Source organism: Odocoileus virginianus, chromosome 13 (assembly GCF_023699985.2).
Source record: "Odocoileus virginianus isolate 20LAN1187 ecotype Illinois chromosome 13, Ovbor_1.2, whole genome shotgun sequence".
NCBI classification, from domain to species: Eukaryota; Metazoa; Chordata; class Mammalia; order Artiodactyla; family Cervidae; genus Odocoileus; species Odocoileus virginianus.
In genome coordinates this window covers 48,512,468-48,539,181 of record NC_069686.1, presented here as the reverse complement: position 1 = coordinate 48,539,181, position 26,714 = coordinate 48,512,468, and the positions used below count along the sequence as shown (strand labels likewise).

Below are 26,714 nucleotides of genomic sequence, written 5' to 3'. Positions count from 1 at the left end.
TCTGACAGCCTCTATGGGGTTGCTGTGGATAAACAGAGGATGCCTTTGTCACACAGGGGCTTGTGGGCAGTGTCCTGCTTAGAACAGGAAATACCCTTCAGCTGAAAGTAGATCTGCTCCCTTATCTGCTGGTGTGCAAGCGTGCTTAGTTACTTAGTCATGTCTGATTCTTTCTGACCCTTTGGACTGTAGCCCACACGTCTCCACTGTCCATGGGATTTTCCAAGCAAGAATACTCGAGTGGCTTGCCACGCCCTCTTTCAGCGGACCTTACTGACCCAGGGATCAAACTTGCGTCTCCTGTGTCTCCTGCATTGTAGGTGGATTCTTTAGCCACTGAGCCATTACTTATCTGTTGGAAACATGCTTATTTAGTTTGATGAGAAGAAGGGCCATTCCCTACTGAGCTACGCTTGGCGCCTCAGGGCAGGCCATGCCTACTTACATGTACCATCACGTTAGGATTTATCTATTTTTATAGAAAGTGGGAGAGTTGGGACATATCTCATTGTTCTAAGAAAGTTAGAGTGCTTTTTGGTAGTAAAGTGATGACTGTTATAACCATAGCTGGTCTTTGAAATTTTTAAAAATAATCTCAATCATGAAATAATCACCTTAATTAACACTAAATGAAAATCTGATTTGCAGTGATTACACTTTGAAAAGAATAAATTAAGCTATACTAAGAAAAAGCCCTTAGTATATAAATGTAGGCAAATTAAACCTATGACCTCACCAAAAAAAGAAAGAAAGAACGAACGAACGAAAGTGCTCTGTGTAGAAAAGCACTAAAATATCAGAATTGAAAACCAGACCAGAAATCTTGATCATAAATTTAAAATTGTTGAATGTTTAAATTCTTATTTTTGAGGCATTTTTCTACCTAATGATTGACCATAAACTTTAGAAACAGTTTTTCCTATATTACCTATTTCTCTAATTATATAAATATCAGTATATTAAAAAGGACAAGAACATGGCATATTGTACTAGAAACAATAATGATGAGTCAATAATGATAGGAAGAGATTGTAAAGCATTACAAAGTGGATATTTGTGGATAAACATCAAATTTTATGGTTATCTGTATTTCTAAAAGGGTAAACAATGGAACAAACCAGTTACTTGGCTACTGAGAACATCTTTTCTTTTCCTAATATAAAAAAACAGACTTAGTCTTGACAGAATCAGAGCAAATAACAATCTATTTTAGTTTGGCGCTTTAACCTAGGTGTCCGAGAAGGCAATGGCAACCCACTCCAGTACTCTTGCCTGGAAAATCCCATGGACAGAGGAGCCTGGTGGGCTGCAGTCCATGGGGTCGCTGAGAGTAGGACACGACTGAGTATTTTCACTTTCACTTTTCACTTTCATGCATTGGAGAAGGAAATGGCAACCCACACCAGTGTTCTTGCCTGGAGAATCCCAGGGACGGGGGAGCCTCGTGGGCTGCTGTCTATGGGGTCACACAGAGTCAGACACGACTGAAGCAACTTAGCAGCAGCAGTTAACCTAGGTGTAGAAGTTTTGTCCCATAGGAGTCTTTCGATACTGCTAAGAATGAGACAACTTAAGGGCCTTTCCCCACATAATCCAGAGCTCCAAAACAAAGGGGCCTCAAGTACACTTTGAAGGAGGTCAGCACCACTGAACCAGCAGACTGAGGGCTTAGAGTTAATTTGCTACTCAAACTTCCCTGTAATCGATCACGGGTAGTATTCCATTGACTTGGAAGCACAGCCTATCGGACATTTAATGAGTGATTTCTCTCAATGGTTCACTCATTCATTCATTTGAGCACTTACTGGATGCCTACTATGTAGTTGTCTGTGGTATTACACAGATTGACATCCACATATCTCTATGCTCATAGATTTCACTTGGGTTAAGTGAAATCTATGTGTGTGTTTTACAGATAGCTAGTGGGAAGCTGCTGAACAGCACAGAGAGCTTGGCTCAGTGCTCTGGAATGAGCAGTGGGATCAGGGGGTGTGGGAGGGAGGCTCAAGAGGCAGGGGATGTATGTATATTTATAGCAGACATTTTGGTGTACAGCAGAAGCTAATACAATATTGTAAAGCAATTATACTCCAATAAAAGCAACTAAGTAAAAATACAAGTGAAACAGAAAAAGAACCAAAGATATGTACCTGCAGCTACAACGCCATGAGATAAATGCTACAGTAGAAGTGTGTGCAGTGCACAGGAGCCCAGAGGGATGCCCTTAACACAGAGGTATCTTTGGAGGGCAGATCTGAAAAGCTAGGTGACCCCTGGTGACCTAAGGCATTCTCCCTCCTGTGTCACTGGTAGTGTAGTAGGTATAATTCACAGCTCTTTCCCTCGGGGCTGGCTTACATTCCACTTGCCAGGGGCCAAGGTTCCAACAGCATTATAAATTCATAAAGCCAAAGAACATCTAAGAGCCCATCCACTCTAGGGGTTCCCAAGTCTGGCTGAGCCCCAGCATCACCTGGCGCCTTGGCCCCAGCCCAGAGACACTGGTGTAACATGGTTGGAGGCCCTGAAAATGCTCTCTTGCTGTGGTTGTTGCTGCTGGCCCACGAACCAGCATTTGGGAATCCCGGACTCCATCCACTTCAATTTTCAGAAGGAGAATTTTAGAGGAAATTCATACCCACAGAATTGAAATGACTCCATCAAATTTCAGGCACATGAGGACAGCAATGATGGAACATCTGGGCAAATAAATTTAGGGCCCAAACACTTCCAAAAAGCATTTCCAAGGTGCATGATATAAGCCATATATTAATAAAACAGAACCATTTGTACAAAGTCATGGACTGTAAAGCAGGAGAGAAAAAATATCAAGAAAACTGGATTTAATAAAGGTATTTGTTGCAATGAGCTATAAATTACCACTGTTCTTCCTGATAGAAAAAATGCAAAAGGAAACATATTGAGTTGAAACTCCCATTCTCTAAATAAGGATACTTTATCAGAAAAACAGGTTTCTGTCCTTAGGAATACATTCTAAGGAAAAGCTTATTAGCATAGTGCCATGCCTACAGTAGACACTTTTAACTACTGATTGAAGGAATGAATGAAAATATGAATGTGTGTGTGTCTGTTTGTGTGCGTGCATGCTCAATTGTGTCTGACTCTTTGTGACCACATGGACTGTAGCCCCCCAGACTCCTCTGTCCATGGAATTTTTCAGGGAAGAATATTGGAGCAGGTTGCCATTTCCTACTCCAGGGGATCATCTTGACCCAGGGACTGAACCTGTGTCTTTGGAGGCTCCTGCATTGGCAGGAAGATTCTTTACCATTGCGCCACCTGGAAAGCCTGAATATGTGTCATCAAGAAAATGTGTTTCTATGGCCACAGCCTACATTAATCTTTGATGGAAGCTGAGAGTATATTAGGGAATAATGTCTTATTTAAGCATTTGTACAGAGTGACAGAAGAATAATACAGGTCTGTAAATTTCAAGGTAGATATGAGACAGCCTCTTGCAAATGAAAAGGTACTACTTTTAATGTAGTGGGCAAAGTTCAGCGGGAGAGAGTCATCTGTGTACATGTATACGTATAAAGGGAGGGGCTAGAATGCAGGACTCTGGCCCTGGGGATCCATAACACATCCATTCTGAAATCTACGGGAGCCAAGGCAGAGACCCATTTCCCACAGACATAAAGGGATAGATCCCTTCATATACCCATGCAGCCCAGATGCAGTCCACTGGGGTTCTCAGATTTTATTCCAATAAGTAAGGTCATTATTTACATATAGCTTTCACTTCATGAAAATATACTCTATTTCAAATCTTAACAGCAGCTGGGGTTCTGTTTTCTTTTTTATTACCATGTTTATCTCTGGGGGAGAATATGCAAGTTTGATAGTACCTTTATAGATACAATTTTTTACAAAATAAGAATTGTCTAAAAGGAGAAACTTAATTAAAAATGCATGTGATGGAGAAGACAGTGATTCATATACCATTTATAAAAAATAGAGGAACTCCCATTTTACATTGGTAGACTTGAAAATCCCCAATTTTCAATAAAAAGAAAATGCATTCTAGTCCCCTAAGAGTTGAACTGCATAGTTTTAGGCTACTTATTAAAACCTCAAAAATGGTATCAAATTTCCCATTCAAAAGTGCTGATATCCTTTTGTGATATCCACAGTGCAATCTGGATTTGTGATAAATTCTTTGAAGATTGTAATCCTGCTATATTTTAATTGTAACAAATATGAACATCAAGAGTGATTTAGTTCCCATTTTTACTAACCATTATTCATGATCATCATTTTCAGTTTTATTTGCTGTCTTCTACAAAGTAATGTTTTCTCATTATCACATTTTAAAATACAGAAATTTGAAAGCTTTACTAAAACTCTCAGAGACAGCCCTAACAACTAGTGAAGATGTGTACCTGAGGTAAAATGAAATGTGTGAACTACTGGAGGGAAGTCCAGGAGAGGATATCAGCCGGATCACTCATCAGTTATGTCCCTCAAAAAGGAAAATTTGTCAAACAGAGATGCATGCACCAGGCATAGTGCTTGATGGAATTGGCATTCAAATAAATTGACTGAATTAAACTGAACTGAAGGAAACTTGCCTGAGATGGAAAGAAGTATTAAGAAATAAACTAGGTCTTTGCAAAATGCTGATCCCTTCCCAATAGTTCAAAGTATTTAATTTGTTGTTCAGTCACTCAGTGGTGTCTTGACTCTTTGCAACCCCAGGGACTGTGGCCTGCCGGGCTCCGCTGTCCTCCACTACCTTCCGGTTTGCTCAAATTCAGGTCCATTGAGTCGGAGATGCCATCCAACCGTCTCATCCTCTGCCGTCCTCTTCTCCTTTTGCCTTCTTTCCCAGCATCAGAGTCTTGAGTTGGCTCTTCACCTCAGGTGGCCAAAGTATTGGAGCTTCAGTATTAGTCCTTCCAACGAATATTCAGGATTGATTTCCTTTAGGATTGACTAGCGTGATCTCCTTGCAGTCCAAGGGACTCTCAAGAGTCTTCTCCAGCACCGCAGTTTGAAAGCATCTTTGGTGCTCAGCCTTCTTTATGGTCCAACTCTCACATGTGCACATGAATAATGGAAAAACAATAGCTTTGACTATGCGAACCTTTGTCAGCAAGGTGTTGTCTCTACTTTTTAATATGCTGTCTAGGTTTGTCACAGCTTTTCTTCTAAGGAGCAAGTGTCTTTTACATACTTAATTGGAAGAGGCCAAAGAGCTCACCTGTGCAGCTTCTCAAGCCAGGAATCCCCTTCACTGGTGGTTCTCAGTTGGGGTATGTTTGCTTCTCAGGGAACATTTGTCAACATCTAGAGACATTTTGGGTTGTCACAATTGGGAAAGTGTGCTACAGGCATCTAAGAGGGTAGAGGACAAGGATGTTGCTGAACATTTTACAGTACACAGCTCGGCCACTTTTCTCTCACCCCTACCCTCCCACACAAGTAATTGGACCAAATGTCAACAGTGCTGTGGTTGAAAAAACCTCTAAGAGATGACCTAACAGATCACCTCTGCTTATCTCTTTTTTTTAAAAAACCATTTTTTGAGGAATGATTGACATAGAAAAAGCTATTTAATGTATACAACTTGATGAGTTTGGAGATAAGTACATATCTGTGAAAAAATCATCACTGCAATCTACAACATAAACGTAACCATCATCTCCTAGGGAAGGCACACTCACGGCCATGCCCTGAGCACAGCTTTAAAACGTTGGCAGTAACCTCCAGTGAACAGACCTCCTTTATTTTGAAATTCACAGATGAATAACATTTGCCAAAAGCACTACAGAAGAAGTACACAAATACACAAATCACATATTAAAATCAAAATGCCTTTTCCATATTTTAAAAACGTATTTATTTATTTGACTGTGCTGGGTCTTAGATGGGGCATGTGGGATCTAGTTCCCTGACCAGGAATCAAATGCAGGCCCCCTGCACTAGGAATGACTGGACCACCAGGGAAGTTTCTCCACGTTAATATTATGTTTTCTAATCTATTTAGATGATAGAAATTAGAGTACACAGTAAATAAATTTACATGCTGAATTTTTGCTGGTTGTGTCATTTTTAATTCTATTATTTGGTAGCTTCTAAGGCTTCAAGTCTGTATCTTTTTTTTCCCATGAAGATTTTTTAATTTTGATTTTTTTTTCACTATTATGTTTCAGATTAAACAATACTACTGATTTCTTTTTATGAAGGGTGATGACTATGCTCATCTCTCTCCAATTCTTGGTTTTGGCTGGTTGTGTTATTATTCTTAAGTCTATTTCTTAATATATTAACATTAGACATTTTAAATTCTTATGAAAAAAACAGAAACTGGTATGCTCACATAGCTTCAGGTCTTGTATTCCCTTTACTTCCAATATTTTATTATTTTAGTTCATTAATATTTATTATAGTTACATTCCATTCTTAAACTGTACTTAAATCACTCATGCTTTGTGTACAAATCCATTTCAAAGACAGCAGATGAATAAACAGTGTTTATAAAAGTGAAATGGCTTAAATGAAATCCCTAGTAGAGACACAGTGTGTTGGGACCACAGAGAAGGAAACAGAACCCACATCGTCCCCGGGCGAGAGGCTAACAGACCCTTCTCTAGCTTCCTTCACATCATCCGAGTCACTCTCAGACACCATGCTACCCATCATCCCCTTGCGTTGTATTCTTTCTTCCTTTGCTGATGTACCTCTTCAAGGATTATTCCCTATGGAGTGAGTGAGAACTTCCCTGAGACACTTGCATGCTCCAAGTGTCAGTGTTTATTTTCTCTGATTTTCTTTTTCCTCCCTTTTCCTTCCATGTTTGACTGATAATTTGACTTGGTTCAATATTCTTTAAAATATTCAGAAATTTGAAGGCATTATTCCATTGTTTCTATTCCATTGTTTCCAGTGTGGTTAATGACATGTGTTTGTTTATGAGTCACCTCTGAAAGCTCTTAGGATTTTCTACTTTCTCCTTTCGAGTCCAGGAATTTCCATTCAACACCATTCCTTTGACTGTGTTCCCTTCCTCAGGGCCTCCATTACACATTTCTGGGGCTCCTCAAAGGATTTTCTGGGTTTATTCTCTATGTCTTGTCACTGTTCTTCCATATTTGCTGTGTTGGTCTTTTGGTTCTGCCACGGCAGGTTCCCTTGACTTCACCTTATAGTTTGCCAGCACAATCTCTGGCCCTGTTCTTCCTGACCATTTATCAGTTATATACTTTATTCCAAGAATTCCTTCTCATTATCCACTTGATCTTTCCTGCATAGCAGAAAGCTATGGAAATATGAAATATGAAAAGTTCTTATTTTCAGGATTCTATATCCCCTTGACTCTCTGAGAATCCTAACCAGGAACCTTTAAAATTGAAATCTGTCCCTGTGTTACTTGTTTCTTCTTGAATAGGTTCTACTAGTTTCTCTTTGTCCTTGTATTTTGCTAAAGATTTTGCTTAAATGTCTGGTGATCTTACTGTCCCTATCTATTTATGAGTGAAGAACATGATTAACATGAAGAATTGGAATGGGTCTTCTCTGTGGGTGCTTGGGTCTCTCTCTAACTAGCCCTTCCTATGTGGGAGTTCTGATCACAAGTACTTTAACAGGAGCATACAGTGTTGATTCCCTAGACTGTGTGGAACTGTTCATCAAAGGGTCCCAAACTTCCCAAGTTAAGTTATGTGACCCAAGCCATTGAGGCTCTCTCAACCAGAACATGACATCTTAAATGAAGCAAACAAAAACTGAAGAAAAAAAAAAGACTGACATTTATTCACCATCTTGGCTAACTGACACTTTGCTGAAACTTAGACCCTTAACTATGCTCTGGACAAGCCTGATTCTCCAACCTTTCCTGTGAGCTACTCTGTTGTCATGAATTTTTTCTTTGCCTAAGTTTGCCAAAGTCAGTTTCTGTAGCTTGCACACAAAGAAGCTAAGCTGTTGAAGGTAGAAAGGAAAACTGATCTTTGTTAAGCTAATGTTAGGTAACAGGCATTTCACATTTTTGTATATAATCATCACGGTGATGGTTTAGTTGCTAAGTTGTGTCTGGCTCTTGCAACCCCGTGGACTGTCGCCTGCCAGGCTCCTCTGTCCATGGGATTCTCCAAGCAAGAATACTGGAGTGGGTTGCCATTTCCTTCTCCAGGGGATCTTCCGAACCCAGGAATCGAACCTGGGTATCCTGCATTGCAGGTAGATTGTTTACCAACTGAGCTACGAGGGAAGCGTGATCATCCTAATGCTAAGAAATAGCTATAATGACCATTATTTCTGGGGAAAAAAAAAAAAACCCACTGAAACTGAGCATATGCATTCTTTTGTCCAAGCCACCAGAAAAAGCCTGACAAAGTATTCATGGATACAAAGTATTCATGATACAGACCTGGCTGCAGTTAAGAGGATGGGAAGAATACAGGATGAGAGATTTAAGGCTGGAAAACCAGAAAGAGAAATTTAGACTCAATGTGTTAAGGAAAAGGGAATCACAGTCTCATCCTTAATAGTGGAGTGGCATAATAAATCAAAGGAGAATTTAAGAAAGATGATCTGTGACATGTGGAAAGCATTTAGAGGGCTCATGGTGGAATAAAATAGACCAGCTAGGAGGCTGCTGCAGTGATGAAATGGCAGCAGGTGGAGAGAAAGAGACAGTTTACAGATGGATTTGGAAGGAAATTTCACAGGATTTTGTGACTGAATGGATATTGTAGGGGATGAAGAAAGATGAGCCAAAAATGACTAAAAGATTTCGAGTTGCAATGAGGAAAGCTGAGTGAATGCATTCGCCTTGTCTCCCTCCCAGATTTCCAATGAAATAAACTAGGAATGCAAAAACAAGAATGAATGCTTAATGGTGTGACAGAGAGGAAGTAATGCTAAGGGTCCACAAAATGATAGACTCTCTGGAAGATGTAAAGAAGAGTGAATCAGAATGATGGAAAAGCCAAGAGTGCCGAGCAGCCAGGAACCAAACAAAGGCAAAAGAGAACAGCCCCTGAGCAGAGGGTTACCCCTGCATCCCCAACAAGGTCCCCTCCTCCCACCACCAAAATCAGTACAGGCGGAGTTGGGGGTGCAAGCAGGTGCAGGGCGGCTACCGGAGGAGGCACGTCCTCCACTAAAGCTGAAAGAGAGCTGAGGTCCTGAACCTCACCTCTTAACTCCAGGCTTCATTCAGCTGAGATCACTTAGTGAATTAGCTATGGAATCTGCCACAGGAAGCTTCTATTTACAGCAGTAGACTTAGAAAGAAAATAAGGCAGCCCCTATAGCTACTACTGTTCCAAAACAACTAACACAAACTTGGCGAAAAATATAGCATACAGCACAGGTATGGAGCAACTTCTTAAAAATTAAGGTGACACTATTGTAATTTTATGCTAAGTAGATGCGAAGATACACAAAATGCATGATTTTCTTTAAAAATTAGTAAAAGAGATTCATATAAAGGTTGAAGAAAAAACCTGAATGGATAAGTAGCCATAAAGGAAATGATGTATTTTTAAAAGATCTCCTCTCCTAAAACAAAAAGGTTCAAATGGATTAAAACCCAACAGCCTTCTAAGCCTTCCAATTCTCAACTATTTTAACTTCTCCCACAACTGAGGGGAAAAAAATAGAAGTCTTTCTAATTATGATCCTAGAATAAGCCTGATGCAGAACCTGACATGTTTCACTTTTGCTATATTTTACTGATGAATATGATATCACAGTCCTAAATAAAATACTAACAACATAAAACACAGTGTATAAAAATACACATCATTTAACTTTGTTTAAAAAGTTTAGTATTAGGAAACCAATTCATAAATAAGAAACATAAACAGGTTAACACTTTCAAAATCTATCATCATTTTGAGGGATGTTAAAAATGAATATGAACTCAATCTCTATGATCAACATAAATTTATTTTAATATATAGGAAATATAAAAGTATATTCTTAATTTGAATAGGTTATTTATTAGCAACTAAAGCAAACATTATATTTAGTAAAATCTACACTAAAGTTGGAAATATGAAAAAATGTTCACTTTCACAGTATTAACAATATTCTGAAGGTTCTACCCAGTACACTACAGGAATAAATTTTAATTTAAGAGGCATAAATGTTTAATTAGACAGAGCCAAATATAAGATTGTTTACAGGTAATTCAATTACCTATACATAAAATTCAAGAGAATAGAATTAAAAATGATTAAAACTAATAATCCAGTTCAGAAATAGAACTGATACACTAAAATAAATAGCTTTCTTTAAATTTCAGCAAAAAACAGTTTTAAAATGTCAGGCTTAGAAATGGTAGTCACAACAACTCCATAATGTATAAAATATCCAGGAATGATAAATAACAATTGTGCAAGAGCAATATAAAAAAGAACTATAAAATTTAAAAGCTGTTAAAAAAGAATCAAGAAATGGGAAATTATTAAAAAAAAAAAAACAAAATAAATTCAAAGGGTTATTAAATATAAGAACATGCATCACTTTCCTAATATATAATACATTTTAAAAATAATGAGGTGTTTTCCTCTAATAGATTGAGAAAGTTAAAAAAAGTATACCACCAACTAGGTGGGGATATAGATATACATATCCATTGTGAATGGTACCATATTTTGGTATAGTCAGTATACTAAATTTATATTTTCTAGTGAGGTGGATGAACCTAGAACCTGTTATACAGAGTGAAGTAAGTCAGAAAGAGAAAAACAAATATACTACATTAACACATATATATGGAATCTAGAAAAATGGTATTGATGAATCTATCTATAGGGAAGGAATGGAGATACAGATGCAGAGAACAGACTTGTGGGCACAATCGGGGAGGGAGAGAGTGAGACGAATGGAGAAAGTAGCATCAACATATACACACCATCAGGTGTAAGATGGATAGCTGGTGAGAAGTTGCTCTGTAGCAAGGTAGCCCAGTCTGGTGCTCTGTGATGACCTGAGGGTTGGAGGGACAGGATGCACGTATAATTATGGCTGATTTGCATTGCTGCATGGCAGAAACCAACACTACATTGTAAAATTTAAAAAAAAATTTTTTTAAAAAGCAAGGTTCAGAAAAAAATTGATATTGTACATTCCTAGCCTTGAACCAGTATTTTTGATTCTAGGAATTCATTTTATAAACATACTCACAAATATACTGAAGAAATTCAAGGCAATCAACATATTAGACCATCAACATAATCAAGCCCCAAATTATTAGTAACAAGGGGCTGATTCAATACATCATGGCACATCAATTCCAAGAAATACAAAAAATCTTAAAAATATTAAGCTGCTCTACATTGTATAAAAATGGTCATATTACTGTAGTAAAAACATGTTTCAAGATGTTACGTTATGTTGATATAGTTATGATGAAAGCATACACAGCCATAATTTCTGGAAAGAGACACATTAAACTAGTAATAGTGATTATCTCTTGGTTAGCAGGCAGAGGTGAGAATAGCTGCTTTAAATATTTCTGAATATTGAAAAAAAGTTAAACAGACACCTTCGGTTGTGTTCCACAGAAACAGATACCAAGAAAAGAATGAATGCAAGTGATTTATAGTGAAGCGCATGCAAAGGAGTCTTGTCGGGAGTGGGCAGCAGGCCAGTGAACAAGAGGAAGCTGTGGACACGTGCTGTGTTATCTCAGGCGAGGTTCCCGTTGCCTGAGGGAGCTTTGCCACACTCCAGGGTGTATTCCTTAAACCTGTGAGCAATGGAACTGAGCCTTTCATACTCTGGCACCTGTCAGTCATTTGTCAAGAGCTGCCCCAGAAGGAAGGGAACCAGAGTCTGACTCTGAGTATTTTCTGGCAAGGGGGAATCCTCTGAAGGAGAGTTACAAGTGCCCAGTGTTAGAAGGGAAGCCAAAAAATGGCAGGGTGTACAGAAATACATAAAAAGGGATGGTAAAAAGGGATCTAAAGGGATCTGGGTGGAGAGCCGACAACATCCACTATGGTATACTATTTCCATAATAAAATATGTGTGTGTGCATGCTCAGCTGTCTGACTCTTTATGACCCCATGGACTGTGTAGCCCACCTCGTTCTTCTGTCCATGGAATTTTTCAGTCAAGAATTGCCTGTAAAATGTTGCCATTTCCTACTCCAGGGGGTCGTCTCAATCCAGGGGTCAAACTCGTGGCTCCTACATCTCCTCTGTCTCCTGCATTGGCAGGCAGATTCTTTACCTCTAGTGTCACCTGGTAAGTCCATAATAAGACATGCATTTTCATAAAAAGTAAGAAAGGGAGAGAGGGCAAGAACAAGGATGCAACTTGTAAAGCAAAATTTTCCGTGAATGCTCACAAGTTCCACATCAGTGTCAGAACCAACTAGATGCCCTCCTGCCCCACTGGTTCCTCCTCATAATTCTACCTGTCTACTAAAAAACCAAGATTAAGTAGCCCTTCATAGAAGTTAAGGCCTTTTTCTCTCTTCTTGTTCACCTTTTCCACCTTAAGTGAGACAGGTTGAGATCTTGAGGAATTAGAGGAACTCACAAACCCTCTGTTGACCCTAACTGGAGCCACACAACTCAGCCATTCATTTAGCCTTAATGCCGCAAAAGTTGGAGCGCCTGGCAACTCAATTCTGAAGCTAAAGTCTAAACAGAACTCCAGTTAAGGGACAGGCTCTAAGAATCTGTTTATTCTGTTCAACTTGTTTGACTTCATGACAAATTTGTTTAAAACATTCCTAAAATGAATGAGTTGAGGTTTCTGCCTCAGCGTGGTCACTGAGCAGAAAAGAATGTCTCAGAAACGTCCCTCAGGCCTTATCACTCTAGGTGTCTCTGAAGGGTATCACAACCTTCTGCTACAGACAGCTGATGCCTTGGCCTCAGGGCTGGACCGGGCAGACAATTCAAGTTGCGCCTTTTGTGAGTCTGCCTTCCATGCCTTTGTTTCTTCATCTTTAAAATGGATGCAGTAACTATTGCTCCGTTTACCCTCCCGAGCTGATGTGAAGATGAACCGTGAGACCACACACATGAAAGAATCTTGTAAAGCATATAATGCTTTATACCAAGTCACTTGTTTCAACAAAGATACCAGACATTAAAATGGGGGAAGAAACAGGGTCTTCAAGATCTGAATCCATGAAAGTTGAGAGGTACTTGCTCAGGAAAGGTGTGTGTGGCTGTGGATGTGTGGAGGGTGAGCTGGCAGTAAAACGTCCGAATCAAAGAACACTAACATATGGAGAGAAGACCTGGGAGCCTGGGCAGTAGGGTAGGAGCTGAGGTACAGATTTGGCAGTCATCAACATGGGGGGAGGTGAATCCATGACTATGGAAAGCACACCTTTGAAAATTTCACCTCCCTTTTCGTTTTTGTAGCCATATAATTCTCATACTGATCTTAGCTGTCTTTTGTTGGGGTTATCAAAATGCACAACTTTAATAATAAAAAATGATTGCCTTCATTGCTGTAAAATGTTAAATGGTTCTTTTGAGTCACTATTCTCTTACTGTATACATTGTCCATTCAAAATATCATACAGATCATGGGCTTTTCATGGCCATATAAACTACACATGTGGTCTCTTCTTTCATGTAACCTAAACTATTTCCTAAGTTACTGTTTTGAGTGCATAAATATACCTGCCATATAATTTAAGGTAAAAACAATGAGATTTAAAAATTGTCAATATATATGGCAATGCTTGAAAATCACAATTTTGCATATTCGTGAATAAAGAGATTTACTTAAGTGTTTTTATGACCTGAGAATCCCTTTATTTGGCCCCAAACAGCACTATTGTAAAGTTAAGTTTTTTTTTTTTTTTTAAGACATTTATGTTGTTTGAAATGTAGCTGGGACTGAACTCCAGGACTTGTCAGTCTGGGTCAGTTGCTTTTTCCCCTGATGCTAAAACCATTAACAATTTCTTCCACCTTTGACAGTTCTCACATACGAATTCATTTTTGGTTTTCTTTTTAAAAATTTCATACCATTTACATTAGAACTCTTGAGACCTTTGGAGTTAGTTAAAAGTATTCCTGCTTCAAATAGGTTAGATTCTACTGAGACTACAAAAATCACACATTAGTTTTCTGAAGTACAGTATTAAACTGCAATGTTGCTTATCTTAATAATTAGAATTTACCTGAGAGCCAATTTACTTTTTATTTAAATTAAAGGAATGAGTAGATGTTAATGGTTCACAATTTAAAAATGGTATAGATGGGGAAAAGCCCTTTCTGCACCATTTTAACTTAAATTTTATTGATTTTGCTGATTATGTGTTAAATACGTATTCATCAATTCCCTTTGCCTAGTTTCACTAAATTTTCCTTTTCCATAAGAAGATACAACATTAATTAGTCTTACAGCATTTTAAATCTCTTTCTAAATATGTGTGTCATTTGTGATAAGGTTAACAGCACAAACTTCATGTAAAACACACTTAGAGCAATTATGTTTGTAGGTAAGACATACTTTAAACTGTACAGTAACTAAAGATGTACATAATTCACGAAAAGAAAAACCAGAAACATCGTACATTAAAAAAGGAGAGAGATATTAGAAATCATTTTTCATTCTCTTTATCATTAATGACGTCATGGTACAGATGAGGGATTTGAGGTTGTTAAATGACCAGCTCAAGACACAGAGACACTCGTGTATGTATGTACACACACACACACACACATACACACATGTCCTTAGAGCAGTTCCATTTTGTTTACTGCTATGTCCTCAATGTCTGCTACAGTCGCAGTGTAAAGTCAGGGACAAAACAGTAAATATTTGTTGAAAATGCAATTTATTTATAAATAAAACTCAAATCTTTGCATTGTTCTTTCCAATACACACATGGAAACATTTAACATGTCATTCTTGCAAATCTATTGGGAGAATAGAATTGATAAACTGTGTGAAAGAAACTGTGTCAAAGAAGAAATAATGAAAACAGGTAAGTACATGAAAATCTAAAGCAGATTATTGCAGTTTAAATTTATAAAATCTCCCACTTTTCTTACTGTAGGTCTATAAATCTAAGAAAAGCAAAATTTACAGGAATGATAATTTTAAAGACAACTGTTTTAATTTCTTGAGTGATCTGACTAGGAGAAAGCTTTTGGGTCTGAATAGTGAAGTATTCATTTTTAATGGTAGTTCTATAAAGGAAAAGAATTCTTTGTTACGTACTAATTTTACAGCATAACAAACGAAGCAGTTATTTGAACATTTTCATAAATTAAAAATAACATCAATTGGAAGTTTTCAGTCAATCCTATCTTAGAATTCTTTCTATAATATGAAAATCTATACTGTAAATTGCTTTATATCGTTTTCTATTGAACATAACTTTGGAGTTGTCATCAACACCACTGGTCATATGACAAGTAATAAAATATTCAAATAGACTGTTAGCAAATAAAGACATACAATTGTTAGTAAACAAGGACTAAGGCATCTGAATTGGGCACAATTAAAATTATTTATGATGAAACAGTGTTTCAAAATCTTACAGTGGTTCAATAAATAGGTTAACTGGGAAGAGACTATTGAAAAATAATTTAAACATAGTACAATTTAAATTATAACCAAGAAGAGTATAGAAACTAGTTTGTTAAATCATCATTACACACACTATAAGAATACCTAGAGAATGAACTCACATGGATGAGTGCTCAAAATCATTTGGACCAATTTTTTAAAGCAGCTTTAATATAATTGACTCCAAAATCAAGATATTAAATGCCAACTTCTAACCGGCAATAATGCTTATGGCTAAGATAGAAATGAGATTCTTTACAGAAAAGCTGACACAGCCTTAACTGTAGGCACTTGAGTGTGTGGCTATAATTCTTTTTTCAAATCTTACCCAGCAAAGCTTCAGGTAAAAGAGTCTACAGAATATGCAAACAGTAAGAGACAGCCCTGGAGCCTTTACAAAGCCACAGACCTGTGACACATTTATATTCATCTCTGATTGCTTACTACTAAATAATGAAATCATTCACAATGTATTGATTAGCTTTTTAATAGATAAAAGGTGGGCCGTGTATTGTGAAAATCAACATTTTTAAATTCACTAGGTTTGCAAGAGCTACACATTTTAAGCTGACAGTGTAAAACCTCTAAAAGGTTTTTCAAAAGAGCTTTGTGCCTCACTTAGCATTTTGACCACTAATCAGAAACAATGAAAAGAAAATTAAGGAAAAAACTACAGAATGAAAAGTAACAATGCCTTTCTTTTCCATTCGGAAATCTACTGAGCTATAAACTAAGTTCCCAAGAGGAGTCAGTTTCCCATGTGGAAAGCATTTAAAACTGAAGGACACAACATAATCTTAAAATTAGAACAGGCCAAGGGAACACCATTTATACTGGGAGGTGAGTGGCTGCAACAAAGGGTCTAATTGTCTAATACCAATTCTCATTTTTAAATAATGTCTAAGATAATGATGCTTTTAATGAGGAGTCCATTTTAAAGCCCAGCCAACTCTAAGTTGTAACCATGATATGGTGGTATTTTTTCTCCTCAGCACTGTCATCTAGGCAACAGACAATTATTGATCCTACACTAGGAAACACTGTTTTGATGTTTATTGATCAAAACTATATGAGGGAAATTGTGATTTCTGAATGAAGACAGTCATTAGTGATCACCTCTTGTAAATACAGAGCTGTGGATAAATATATGTTATGACTATCACACTTAATAACTATTAGAATTAACAATTTGTTAAACAAAAATAACCTCAATAAGCTCATTCGGGATAATACTGTATAATGATGAACTTAAAATTGTAACACTTTGCATCACAAGTATTTCAATTTTATAGGTTTCTAAAAATTTGCTAAATTGCATCGCTTTTTTAATTTATATTTTACTTGATAAACTCATCATTGTATCCCAGAAAAACAAGTTGAAAAGTATAACAAACTAATTTTTAAAATCACCACTAAATTTTATCTTAAACTCAAGTTAATCATCCATTTAAATTCAAATTTAATCTTTTTTACAATCTGCATTTTACTTAGAGGCAAAAATCACACTTATTATGAGTTACAAATAATAATGCAAATCTGCAAGAAGTTGTCAACTGGCGAAGTTTTTACCTTGTACCATGTCACAAAATAACACTCATTTTATTATAATGTTAACTCCAAATGCTAATATTCTTTTCATTCGATGGCAGATGAGCAATAATGTGCTATTAATGTTTTTATAAAGAATATGTTGCTGTACAAGAATTTCAAAGAAAATAAGACGTTTGGGATTGCTACTTAGATTCTGCAAATGCCTAGTAATCTTACTTTAGGTATAACAAAACCCTGAACACAGGCCAGGAAAACTGGGCAAGGACAGTTCACAGACACACATACTTCATAGTTTACCTGCAATATTTATCCATTCAGCTTAATGTTTTCTTAAAAATTATAAATATCTCCCAAGTAAGTAAAAACCTGTAGCAGTGTTATATGATAGTGACTTAATTGGGCTGAACTCCCTCTAACTATTTTCATATGAATCAGACAAATTTCTTAAAATTAAAATTTCAATATCCCCAAATGAATCCACTACTCATTTAAAAATATTTAGCATTTTATGACGGCAGTGGGAATGGAAAAGTAAAATCCATTGCCAACAGTAATTCAACCTTGTTCCCTCTGCTTCCCATCAAGGGCAGATGGACTAAGTCCATCTGGTTCCTAGAAAGTGAAAAAATTAGTTTTCAAATATTTGATCCACTTGCTCCTGGGATTTAGTAAAGAAGTTCAATATTAGCTGAAAAGGTAGAATAAAATTAGAAGCCATTTAAAGTGCCAATGTATTACTTTTTTTTTTTTTTTTTTTGATACTTGCTGGGGTGGGGTGAATGTTGGGATTGGGGGGTGTTTCATTTAGATCTACCCAGCTCAGCCATTCTGTTTTCCTTTCACATTCTAACCCCCTTGTGTTATAAGGCTGGAAACAGCTATAAGATTGTGGAGAATGTAAACAGCTTTTTATTGTCCAAAAGGATGGCAGTGTAAGGAATGTGTGCTTATCACCCAGCTGCAGCTCCCCACCGCACTTACCATGATAAAGTGCTCCAGGAAAAAAACATTACAACCCAAGTACAATCCAAAAATGGATTAGAATTTGACATACACTTCCTTAAAAACTAATCAATCAATCCATGCTGTAATATTAGAATCTAGCTCTTAAGGAAGGTATATAATCCTGTCAAGATGTATTTCTTATTCCCTATTGACTCTGGTGGTGTGGAGGAAAAAAAAAAATCTAACATTCCCCATACAGTAGCTGATAGGAGAACTTTTCCCCACACATCCCCCAATACGGTCCCTCATCTTTAACAGTCTAATACAGTGGAACAGATACACAGTTGATGATCACTGAATGCAAAGTTAAATGAATGAAAAAAAAAATGAATGAACTAAGAGATCCTTGAAGATCCTACCTAAGTAACCTAAGTATCTGATTTCCCCAGGCTTTTATAGTTTAACTTAATACATACCATACAAATGTGCTTTGTTAGATCATATTGTATTGGCATCCAGATCAAGCATTTTAAAAAACAAATGATACTGAAGACTAATGTGAAAAATACGTGGCATGCTTAACGCCTGGAATGCAAAATATATTTTAACATGCAATATTGTATATAGCCAGTATGTGCTGGCTCATTCAACGACAACGTGGATCACTACATTTTCTTCTTGATGCCATTGAAGAATTTCTTAGTTAATGCTGAGCAGGTGAAGCTCCTCTCTGTTGTACAAAGAATGAACAGGGCTTTCGGTGTTCTCACCCCATTCACTAAGAGATTTTCGAGTTCCTTCCATCCCCAAACTTGCAAATATCTCTGCGTCTACAGTATGATATGTATCATACAGAAACTTTAATAAGTTACTTGATTTTTCCCTCCGGGAAGTGGGAGAGAGAGAGAGAGAGAAGGAAAGATGGAAGAAAGGGAAGAACAGATCATCATGCTTGTGTTCTTTACCCCTGTTTTAACAGCCCAGATTCAACTGGGCAAAGTCTTAAGTATGAGGACCAAAGAAGCCCTGGCTTCTGGCGAAAGCCCTCTTAATAGCACAGTATTAAGTGCCAAGAGAGCAGGAGAGACCCATCACAGACGTGGACTGAGCCACAGCAATCCCCTCACAGAATTTTATTTTAAAAGTTGTTTTCTTGAAGATTTTACTTGGGCTCTCCCTTAAACAGAATTATCTAGCAACCCATAGAGCATACAGGTAATTCGGAAGGAGGAGAGCCTGGCGCCAAGCCTCCAGGCAAGGAGAGATGAGAGTCACCCCTGGAGCTGTCGCCTCGCTGGCGGACCCCGCGCCACCTTCTCATTCCCTTCCCATTCCTCAGCTCCCCCCGAGCCGCCCAGAACCGACGGGAGAGGTCTTGGGGAACAGAATGCTTAGAGATGACAGGGTGGAGTTGGACTTGAAAGTTACATCCTGCCTCCCCGTCGGCACACACCCCATCCTAGTCCCCAACGCCAGATTGGAAGACGAAGAGAAATACAATCTGTCTCCCAAATCGGTCTTTTGCCTAAGTTTTTCCCCACCAAGGAGCCACTAATCTGTCCTGAGAACAAGGATGCACGATGCCGTGGTTTAGAAGTGTTTGCGGGCATCCGTGCAAAATACCAAGTGAAAAATAAAAACCACCAAGCCTCTCAAACTCAGGGTCTTTCAGCCCATCCTCATCACGTCCGTCTAGCCTTCTCCCCTCCTTCCCTCCTCGATCGCTTCTCAATAAATCTCTTCTTTCTCTCTGCACATTCTTTCCTGCCACTTTCTGCCCTTTTCACTCCAGTCCTCCAGTCTCAACCCAACAAAAGCCCCTCACCCGCCTCAGGGTCCTCTTTGAATCCCACTCCTGATTCTTCCGCTTCAACCTCTAAAGCAAAGCCCCAAACTCCCTCCGCTGCGCGCGCCCCCAGCCCCAGGTCCCCAGCAGCCCCAGGCTCCGCTCCTAAGTCTGCCACCGGCGCGGTTTTCCCGCCGAAACGCCGCCCTGGCGCGCCCGGCGCGGGGCGCGGGGCGCGCGGCGGGCCGGGCACTCACCAGCTGCAGCAAGCCGGGGACCACCACGAGGGGCAGCGGCCGCAGGCGCATGGTGCCGGCTGGCGCGGCGTCTCACGAGCTGCGCGCCCTCGCCTGCCACTCGCGCATCTCCACTTCGGGGGGCAGGACTGAGGACGCCGGGGACACCGCGCGGCGCTTCCTTCCCGAATCCGAGCGCAACGCCGCCGCGCCGCGCGGGTCGGGTGGGCGGGCTGGGGAAGGGGTGGGGGAGGGCGAGCGGGAGAAGCTTCTGGGGCCCCCGCGCGCCCCTCCTTGGAGGGGGCCGGAAAAGGAGCGTGCGGGGCCGCTGGCGCTCCGGCGTGCTGCGAGGGGCTCCAGCGGTGCCGGGGCCTCTGGCGTCCCCGGGTCGGGGTGAGCGCGGGGGGCCTCCGCGGGCGGGGAGCTGCGGCTCCGGCGCTTTGGCGCAGGGTTCCCTCGCTGGGCTGCTCCAGGCGGGGAAAGCGGAGCGCGCCCCAGAGCCCAGCGAGGCCCGGCTCCTTGGCCGCCCCCGCCCAGCAGAGGGCCAGTCCGGGTGGCTGGGTTGGGTCAGGCGCTCTCCCCACTGACCAGCTCTTCTTTTGCACGGGAAGAGGCAGCGGGGGTGGGGTGTGGGGAGGTCTCCCTGCTTGGATGCCGAAGTGCGCCCGGAAAGCCCCCAGGGAGTTCAAGGGGAAGGCGGCGGCAGGGTCCTGAGACGGGGCGTGGGGGAGCTGCTAACAGGAGAGCCTGCGGTGGGTGGTGGTTGAGTGGGGCGCTGGGTCGGGGGGCTGGATCCCAGGACGTCTCTGAAGGGCGCCCCAATCCGCGGCAGCACTGGCTCTCAGAGTCCAAGGCAGGGGCTCCAAAGTGTAGCTGGCGGCTGGAAGAATTTGGGGAAGTGGAAAGTAGTGGACACCTAGAGGGACCTTGAGGAGGGGTAGCGACAGGGCTGTGGGAATCCGAGCTAGCAGTAGGCGTCCAGGCTCACTCGGGTTTGAGGATGCTGTGAGCTGCTTGGCGTCCAGGTTCCAGCTAGAGCCGCGCCCGGGCGCCTGAGGGCAGGACTCAGAAACGGAGACCCCGCTGCAGCCTCCCCATCGGCAAATCTTTGAGAGGGATATTTTTGAGGCCAAGGCTGGGCAAGACTACAAATCTGCTGCCTGGCATCCTCACCCCATGTTAGCACGTCTCCATCTGAGAGATCCTTAACCTTTAACTATTTCTGTGCTGGTCACTCAAGTCAAGGGCCATGGGGCTCAGGGGCGCCCACGTTTACGGGGGATGAAAATGTAGACATCATCCATCAACCTTAATGAACAGATGGGAAATCTAAGGTCTAAAGAGGTAAAACCGCTTCTCCAGCGGTAAGTCCCTAGGCAGCTACTTCAAAAGAACGCGCAAAGATAGCGCCTACCTCTCTTGGAAAAAGAAAAACAGGTTGAGGCGAGGGAGTGGAGTTGCCATTGATTTTCAACCTTTAAAAAATGAAACACAACAAAGTGAAGTTTGAGTTGGAATTTTAGGGGAAAAATGTTTCCATCTTCTCCTGGCACCAGGACTGAGGTGGGTCGGCAGGGTCCCACCCTTCTTTTCTCTGGGTGTGTCAAGATTTTGCCGACCGTGTGTGTGCTGTGGGCAGTGGTGTCTCACTCTTTGAGACCCCATGGACTGTAGCCCACCGGCTTGCCTCCCTCCATGGAATTTTCCACACAAGAATACTGGAGTGGGTTGCCATTTCCTCCTGCAGGGGATCTTTCCAACCCAGGGATCGAAACCCTCCTCTCCTGCACTGGCAGGTGGGTTCTTTACCTCTGAGTCACCTGGTGCAGAGGGAAGGAAGGTCTTTCCAGAGTGTTCTGGGTCCCTGTGTGGCTTTGAGGGGTGTTGTCCCTGAGGTTGTGGATGGGATATACAACTCCATTCCCTGTGGAGGAAGAGGCAAAAAAGGGTTATATATCCTTCCTAACTCTTGGCCAAGCCTGACTGGGGAATTCTAAGACACATGCAAAAGCTGCAGTAGAAACAACCCACTTCTGCTTGTCCTCAGACTCAAAATCATTCTTTGCATATCTAAGTATATAACTCACCTCCCTATAGTTACCCTTCTCCTTCACAAAAATTCTTTACCAAGACTGGGAGCTCCCTTCTAGAAAGTTATTCTATCCTGGAAGCAGAAATAAGATCATTGCAAAAAAAATGGGACAGATGTAGGTTGATCGGCTTGTCCAACTTTGTCTCTGCATTTCATTTACAGACAATCTTTGGAAAGTGGTGAATAGGGAACAGATTGGCAGACATTAGAGGAACACCTTTATGGAGAGGGGCTGCTAGAAGAAGAAGAAAGGCAAACAGTATTACAAGAGGCAGTACCTCCTTTAGACTTGGTGTTTCTGCAGGAGCCCCAGCTGACTCATCTCTAAAACTAGAAGGTGAGGTCCCTTCTTGATTTAGTAGTTTCCAATTCTGTTATCACTAGCTCTTTCAGAGGAGTGCATGACTTAACACACTATTGAAATGAATAAGTGATTTAATGACTGGAATATTGCATTCTTTTCTTTAAATTTTGTCCTATTTCTTAGACCATTTCTGCACTTTTGGGAAATTTATGCATAAAATTTTGAAGTGAAACCTCAACTTGGAAATGTGTCCTAAAACTAAGTATTCTTACAATGGCACTTGTTGAAGGGTGTTGGATTCCAAGCTGAGAGCTAAGGGACACAGGAGAATGTGTGTGTCCTGTTGCTTAGGCTGCGGAAAAGAAAAGCACCCAGGATCCCCCAGTCTGCTATTACTGTGTTTATTTGTAAGGTGATTACTGCTAATTTAGTGTATTCCTGAGATTTTACTGTACCTATTGTGGTAAAGTAAAAGGAAGGAAGAAGGGAAGGAAAGGAGGGAGGGAAACGGAGAGGGAAGGGGAAAAGAAAGGCAAGAATGATAGACTTTGCTGGCAGTCCAGTGGTTAAGACTCTGCAAGTACAGAGCAGGGGTCATGGGTTCAGTCCCTGGTTGAGGAACTAAGATCCTACATGCCTACACAGTGCAGCCAAAAAAAATTTTTTTTAATTAAAAAAAGCAGCTTGATAGAAGCACTGAATGACTCTGTCCTTCAGAACATGCAGTGTAAATAGGAATATGCCACAAACAAGACAGTCCAGGAGAGTTGAAGTGTTGCCTAGGACAGTTAGAGGAAGGGCAGATCCTTGGAAACCAGCATGACTGCTTCATAGCAGAGATGAAATGTGAGCTTCTGAGAATGGTCAGATTTAGTTTATGTAGGAGAAAAGAGGGAAAGCCATTCCATGTGGGAAGAATGACATGAGCAAAGGCCAAATGGAGGAACTTCATGTGACTTCACTGATGGATGGAAAAGATGGTGGACCAGACTGACTTTGAGGAAAAAGGAGAGAAAAAGTATGTTATAGGTGAGATGGTAGGAATCTGGGAATGCCGTGCTAAATAGGCTAACTTGGTCTGCAGGAAATAAGGAGTCTTCCAACTTTTTGGAGGAGGAAAGTCAGACATCAAGTGGCATAGAGATGTATGCAGTGGTAACAGACAGGATTGTCTAAAGCAGGAGACTGCATGAGGAGATGGTCATGGTTGTTGGAAAGGAAAGAATGAAGAAATGTGGTGCAAGAGCTACAGAGGAATGGGGAACTGAACTGGGGGTTGGAATATTGTAAAAGTGTCTCGGCATATTAGAGGAATTTTTTTTTTAACATCGTCCCTTTCTCTCTTAGAGGCAATTTAACATCTAGAGAATCAGATCATTGCCTTTTTTATTTTGCAAGTGTGGTTTTCCCAGTGTGAGGGGAGTGAAAAGGGTCTTTTCATGTAGACAAAGTAGCAGAAAATAGAACCTACCAAATTTTTCTGCCATATGATTCCACTGTAGTCTTTTAAAAAGGCAACTTATGGGGATATTGTCGATGCTTTGAAAGCCAATCTGTCAACTTGTGGCTCCCTTGGACAATTCGCCTTTTCCTTGTGCTTATCCTCTGCATTTACTTTCTCACCATTTACTGTTCATTAACATCATTACCAGAATGTGTATAAGAACATCATATACCATATACCATTTGAGACAGTAATCACCTTATAAATAAACACAGTAATAGCAGACTGGGGGATCCTGGGTGGATATCTGACACTAACCAACTTTCTCACTTTTTATTTAAGGAAATGGAAGCTCAAAAGGTTATGTGACTTGCTTCAGGTCATCTGGAGAGAGGCATGGGCACATCTGAAGCTTGATTCAAAGCCTTCAGTTTCTTTGTGCAGAGTCTTTCCAATTCATCACTCTGCCTCAGGTAGTTTTCAACTGACCAGCAGTTATAAAAGTTGTGATGTAGTGAATGAATGAACCTTTAGTGAGTTAAGAGTTGTGGGAGTGATCTATGGATGCTAAAAGCCTCAGAGTCTATCTTATTATCAGGAAAAGAGGTCTGACGGTACCAAGGCTGAAGCATTGATGAGGTAATAATTTTAGAAGGGTGAGAGGATACAGAGAATTGCATGGCGCATGGCCCTGCACCCCTCTGAGGAGCAGTAATCAGGACTCAGGAACATGGCAGTACTGTGCCAAGGATACAGGGAATTCTCAGGGAGCCTGTGGACCTCTACGACCTCTGTGATAAGAAGCTGGTGGGCTTTTTGGTAGGAATTCGGAACAACAAATCCTTTTGCGTTGCCACTCTTGTTGAGTAAATGAACATTCTTTAGTCACCATGTTATTAATGTGATGCTGTGTTACATTGACTCAACCCTGATGGCACCCGGGACCCTAACCTCTTTAAAAGTGGACTTGAACAGTGATATTTATCACCCAAGACATTTCACTATACAGCCATGGTTGACAATTGCTGCTCTACAGAAACTTAGTTTTTCCCTCCCCTTCCTTCGCCCCCCTTCCTTCTTCTTCTTCTTCTTCTTCTTTTTTAATTGGAGGGTAATTGTTTTACAGTGTTGTGTTGAGTTCTGCCTTACAACAATGCAAATCAAATCCTTCCTCTCTTCCCTTCCCCATAGCAATATAGCCTCCACATTTGGAACGCACTAAGAACTTATTTATATTCTTAGTTCTATGGGACTTTTCAGAAGAGAACTGGACTTTTTCTTGGTAGATGGTTCAGCATGTTTGGGGGATTTATGAAATTTTATCACATAAATGTTATCAGTTGCCCTAAGTCCAAACACAAATCAAAGAGTTCTTCTACAGTGATTTTTTTTTTTTTTTTTTTTTTTTGCCACAACTATATCTCTTCACTTGAATGTTAGAAGGTGCTACCAGCAAAGTCCTGGTGGCTGATGCCACTATCAGCGGCTAAGAGGAGAGGCTGGCGGGAGGGGAAGAGAGGCAGCGTGGGGTCCTAGTGAGTCCTAATGATATGGGTGAACATCACTCAAGACTGACAAGGTGGGAGAAAGCATCTCTACCACTCAGAGTGAGTTTTGTCAAGTTGTCACTAACTTTCGATGTGTGTTGCCATGCATTGTTCATATATGCATGATTATTTAACTGAATGGTCACCTCTTTTTTACTGGTATATCAAGTATAATGGATGTCATTGCTAGGAAATCAATTAACCTCCTTCAAATGTAGCTTCCTATATGGAAAGAAGGCAGGAGAACAGAGCCATAGAAAATTAGAATTGGAGCATCTTGCTTAACCCTTCAGTTTATAGATGAAAAAACAGAAGCCCAGAGATGGAAAGTGATACTCTCAAGGTCACACAGCCAGACGATGGCATAGGAAGGTTAGACTCCAGGGTCAGTGCTAAGGGGAGCTCACGCCAACCTCTTTTCATCCCAGAAGTCTTTCTTCTTCCAGGAACCCTAAATATTCTCAGCTTGAAATCTTTTCCTTTGATTAGCTAAGGTAGTGTTCTGTAAATGTGTTTTTCCCTTGCTGTCTTTCTGTTAATCATTGTGGACCAGGTATTAGACATTCCACAGCTCCATCCTACCCCCAGAGTCACATCTGACTCTTTGCAACCCCGTGGACTGTAGCCCACCAGGCTCCTCTGTCCATGAAATTCTCCAGGCAAGAATACTGGAGTGGGTTGCCATTCCCTTCTCCAGGGAAGCTTTGTGACTGGGTCTCCTGCATTGCAGGCAGACTCTTTACCATCTGAGCCACCAAGGAAGCCCAGAGGAAGCCTAGCACAGTCAAAAAAGCCTTTTGGTTTCAAATACACAAATATAACTAAAGAAGTTGAACCATTACAACAGAGAGCTATTTAATGACTCACAAGGAAGTTCAAAGGCTGAAGGTAGTTTCAGGCAATTTGAAATGAAATTCAGAAATTTTTGAGTGGGATATTGGGTCAGCCATTCTGAGGGTGTGAGTCCATTAAAATGGGCTGGGAGCACAGCTGCAGAAAGCTTAAGGTTGGACCCTAGAGAGCAGGGGTTGAAAATCTCTCCTCCAAGAAACTAGCTTTTTAAAGAGACTGACCACCTCCCAACCACCAGCAATTTTATGCAGAAGGAATTTAAAGTTGTTTTCTTTAGTTTTTCACTGATTTCCCCCCAGATATCTTTTTCCCTTGACATGGTCTTTCCTTGCTCAGATGCCTCCAGTTTTTCTTTCATAGATATTTGAATGACTGTCATCTCCTAACTTCTTATACTCCAGCTTTCTGTGTCTACTTGAACAGCAGCTT

At 40.5% G+C, this 26,714-nt stretch overlaps 1 protein-coding gene and 1 long non-coding RNA gene across 3 annotated transcripts in view; one reads left to right on the top strand and one right to left on the bottom strand.

Moving 5' to 3' along the window:
- The window catches only part of NXPH2 (neurexophilin 2), a 120,014-nt gene extending 99,795 nt beyond the window's left edge, over positions 1-20,219 (bottom strand). The window contains exon 1 of the mRNA XM_070476261.1: positions 20,068-20,219. Coding sequence (XP_070332362.1) covers positions 20,068-20,118 — 51 coding nt within the window. The 5' untranslated portion in view covers positions 20,119-20,219. The remainder of the gene's footprint in view (positions 1-20,067) is intronic.
- Positions 20,220-20,302: 83 nt separating this feature from the next.
- The window catches only part of LOC139038068 (uncharacterized), a 196,454-nt gene continuing 190,042 nt past the window's right edge, over positions 20,303-26,714 (top strand). Inside the window, exons 1-3 of one of the 2 annotated variants that reach the window (XR_011490997.1) lie at positions 20,303-20,439; positions 22,301-22,475; positions 24,229-24,359. This is a non-coding gene — a long non-coding RNA (uncharacterized lncRNA). The remainder of the gene's footprint in view (positions 20,440-22,300; positions 22,476-24,228; positions 24,360-26,714) is intronic. The other variant, XR_011490998.1, reaches the window with a different exon arrangement.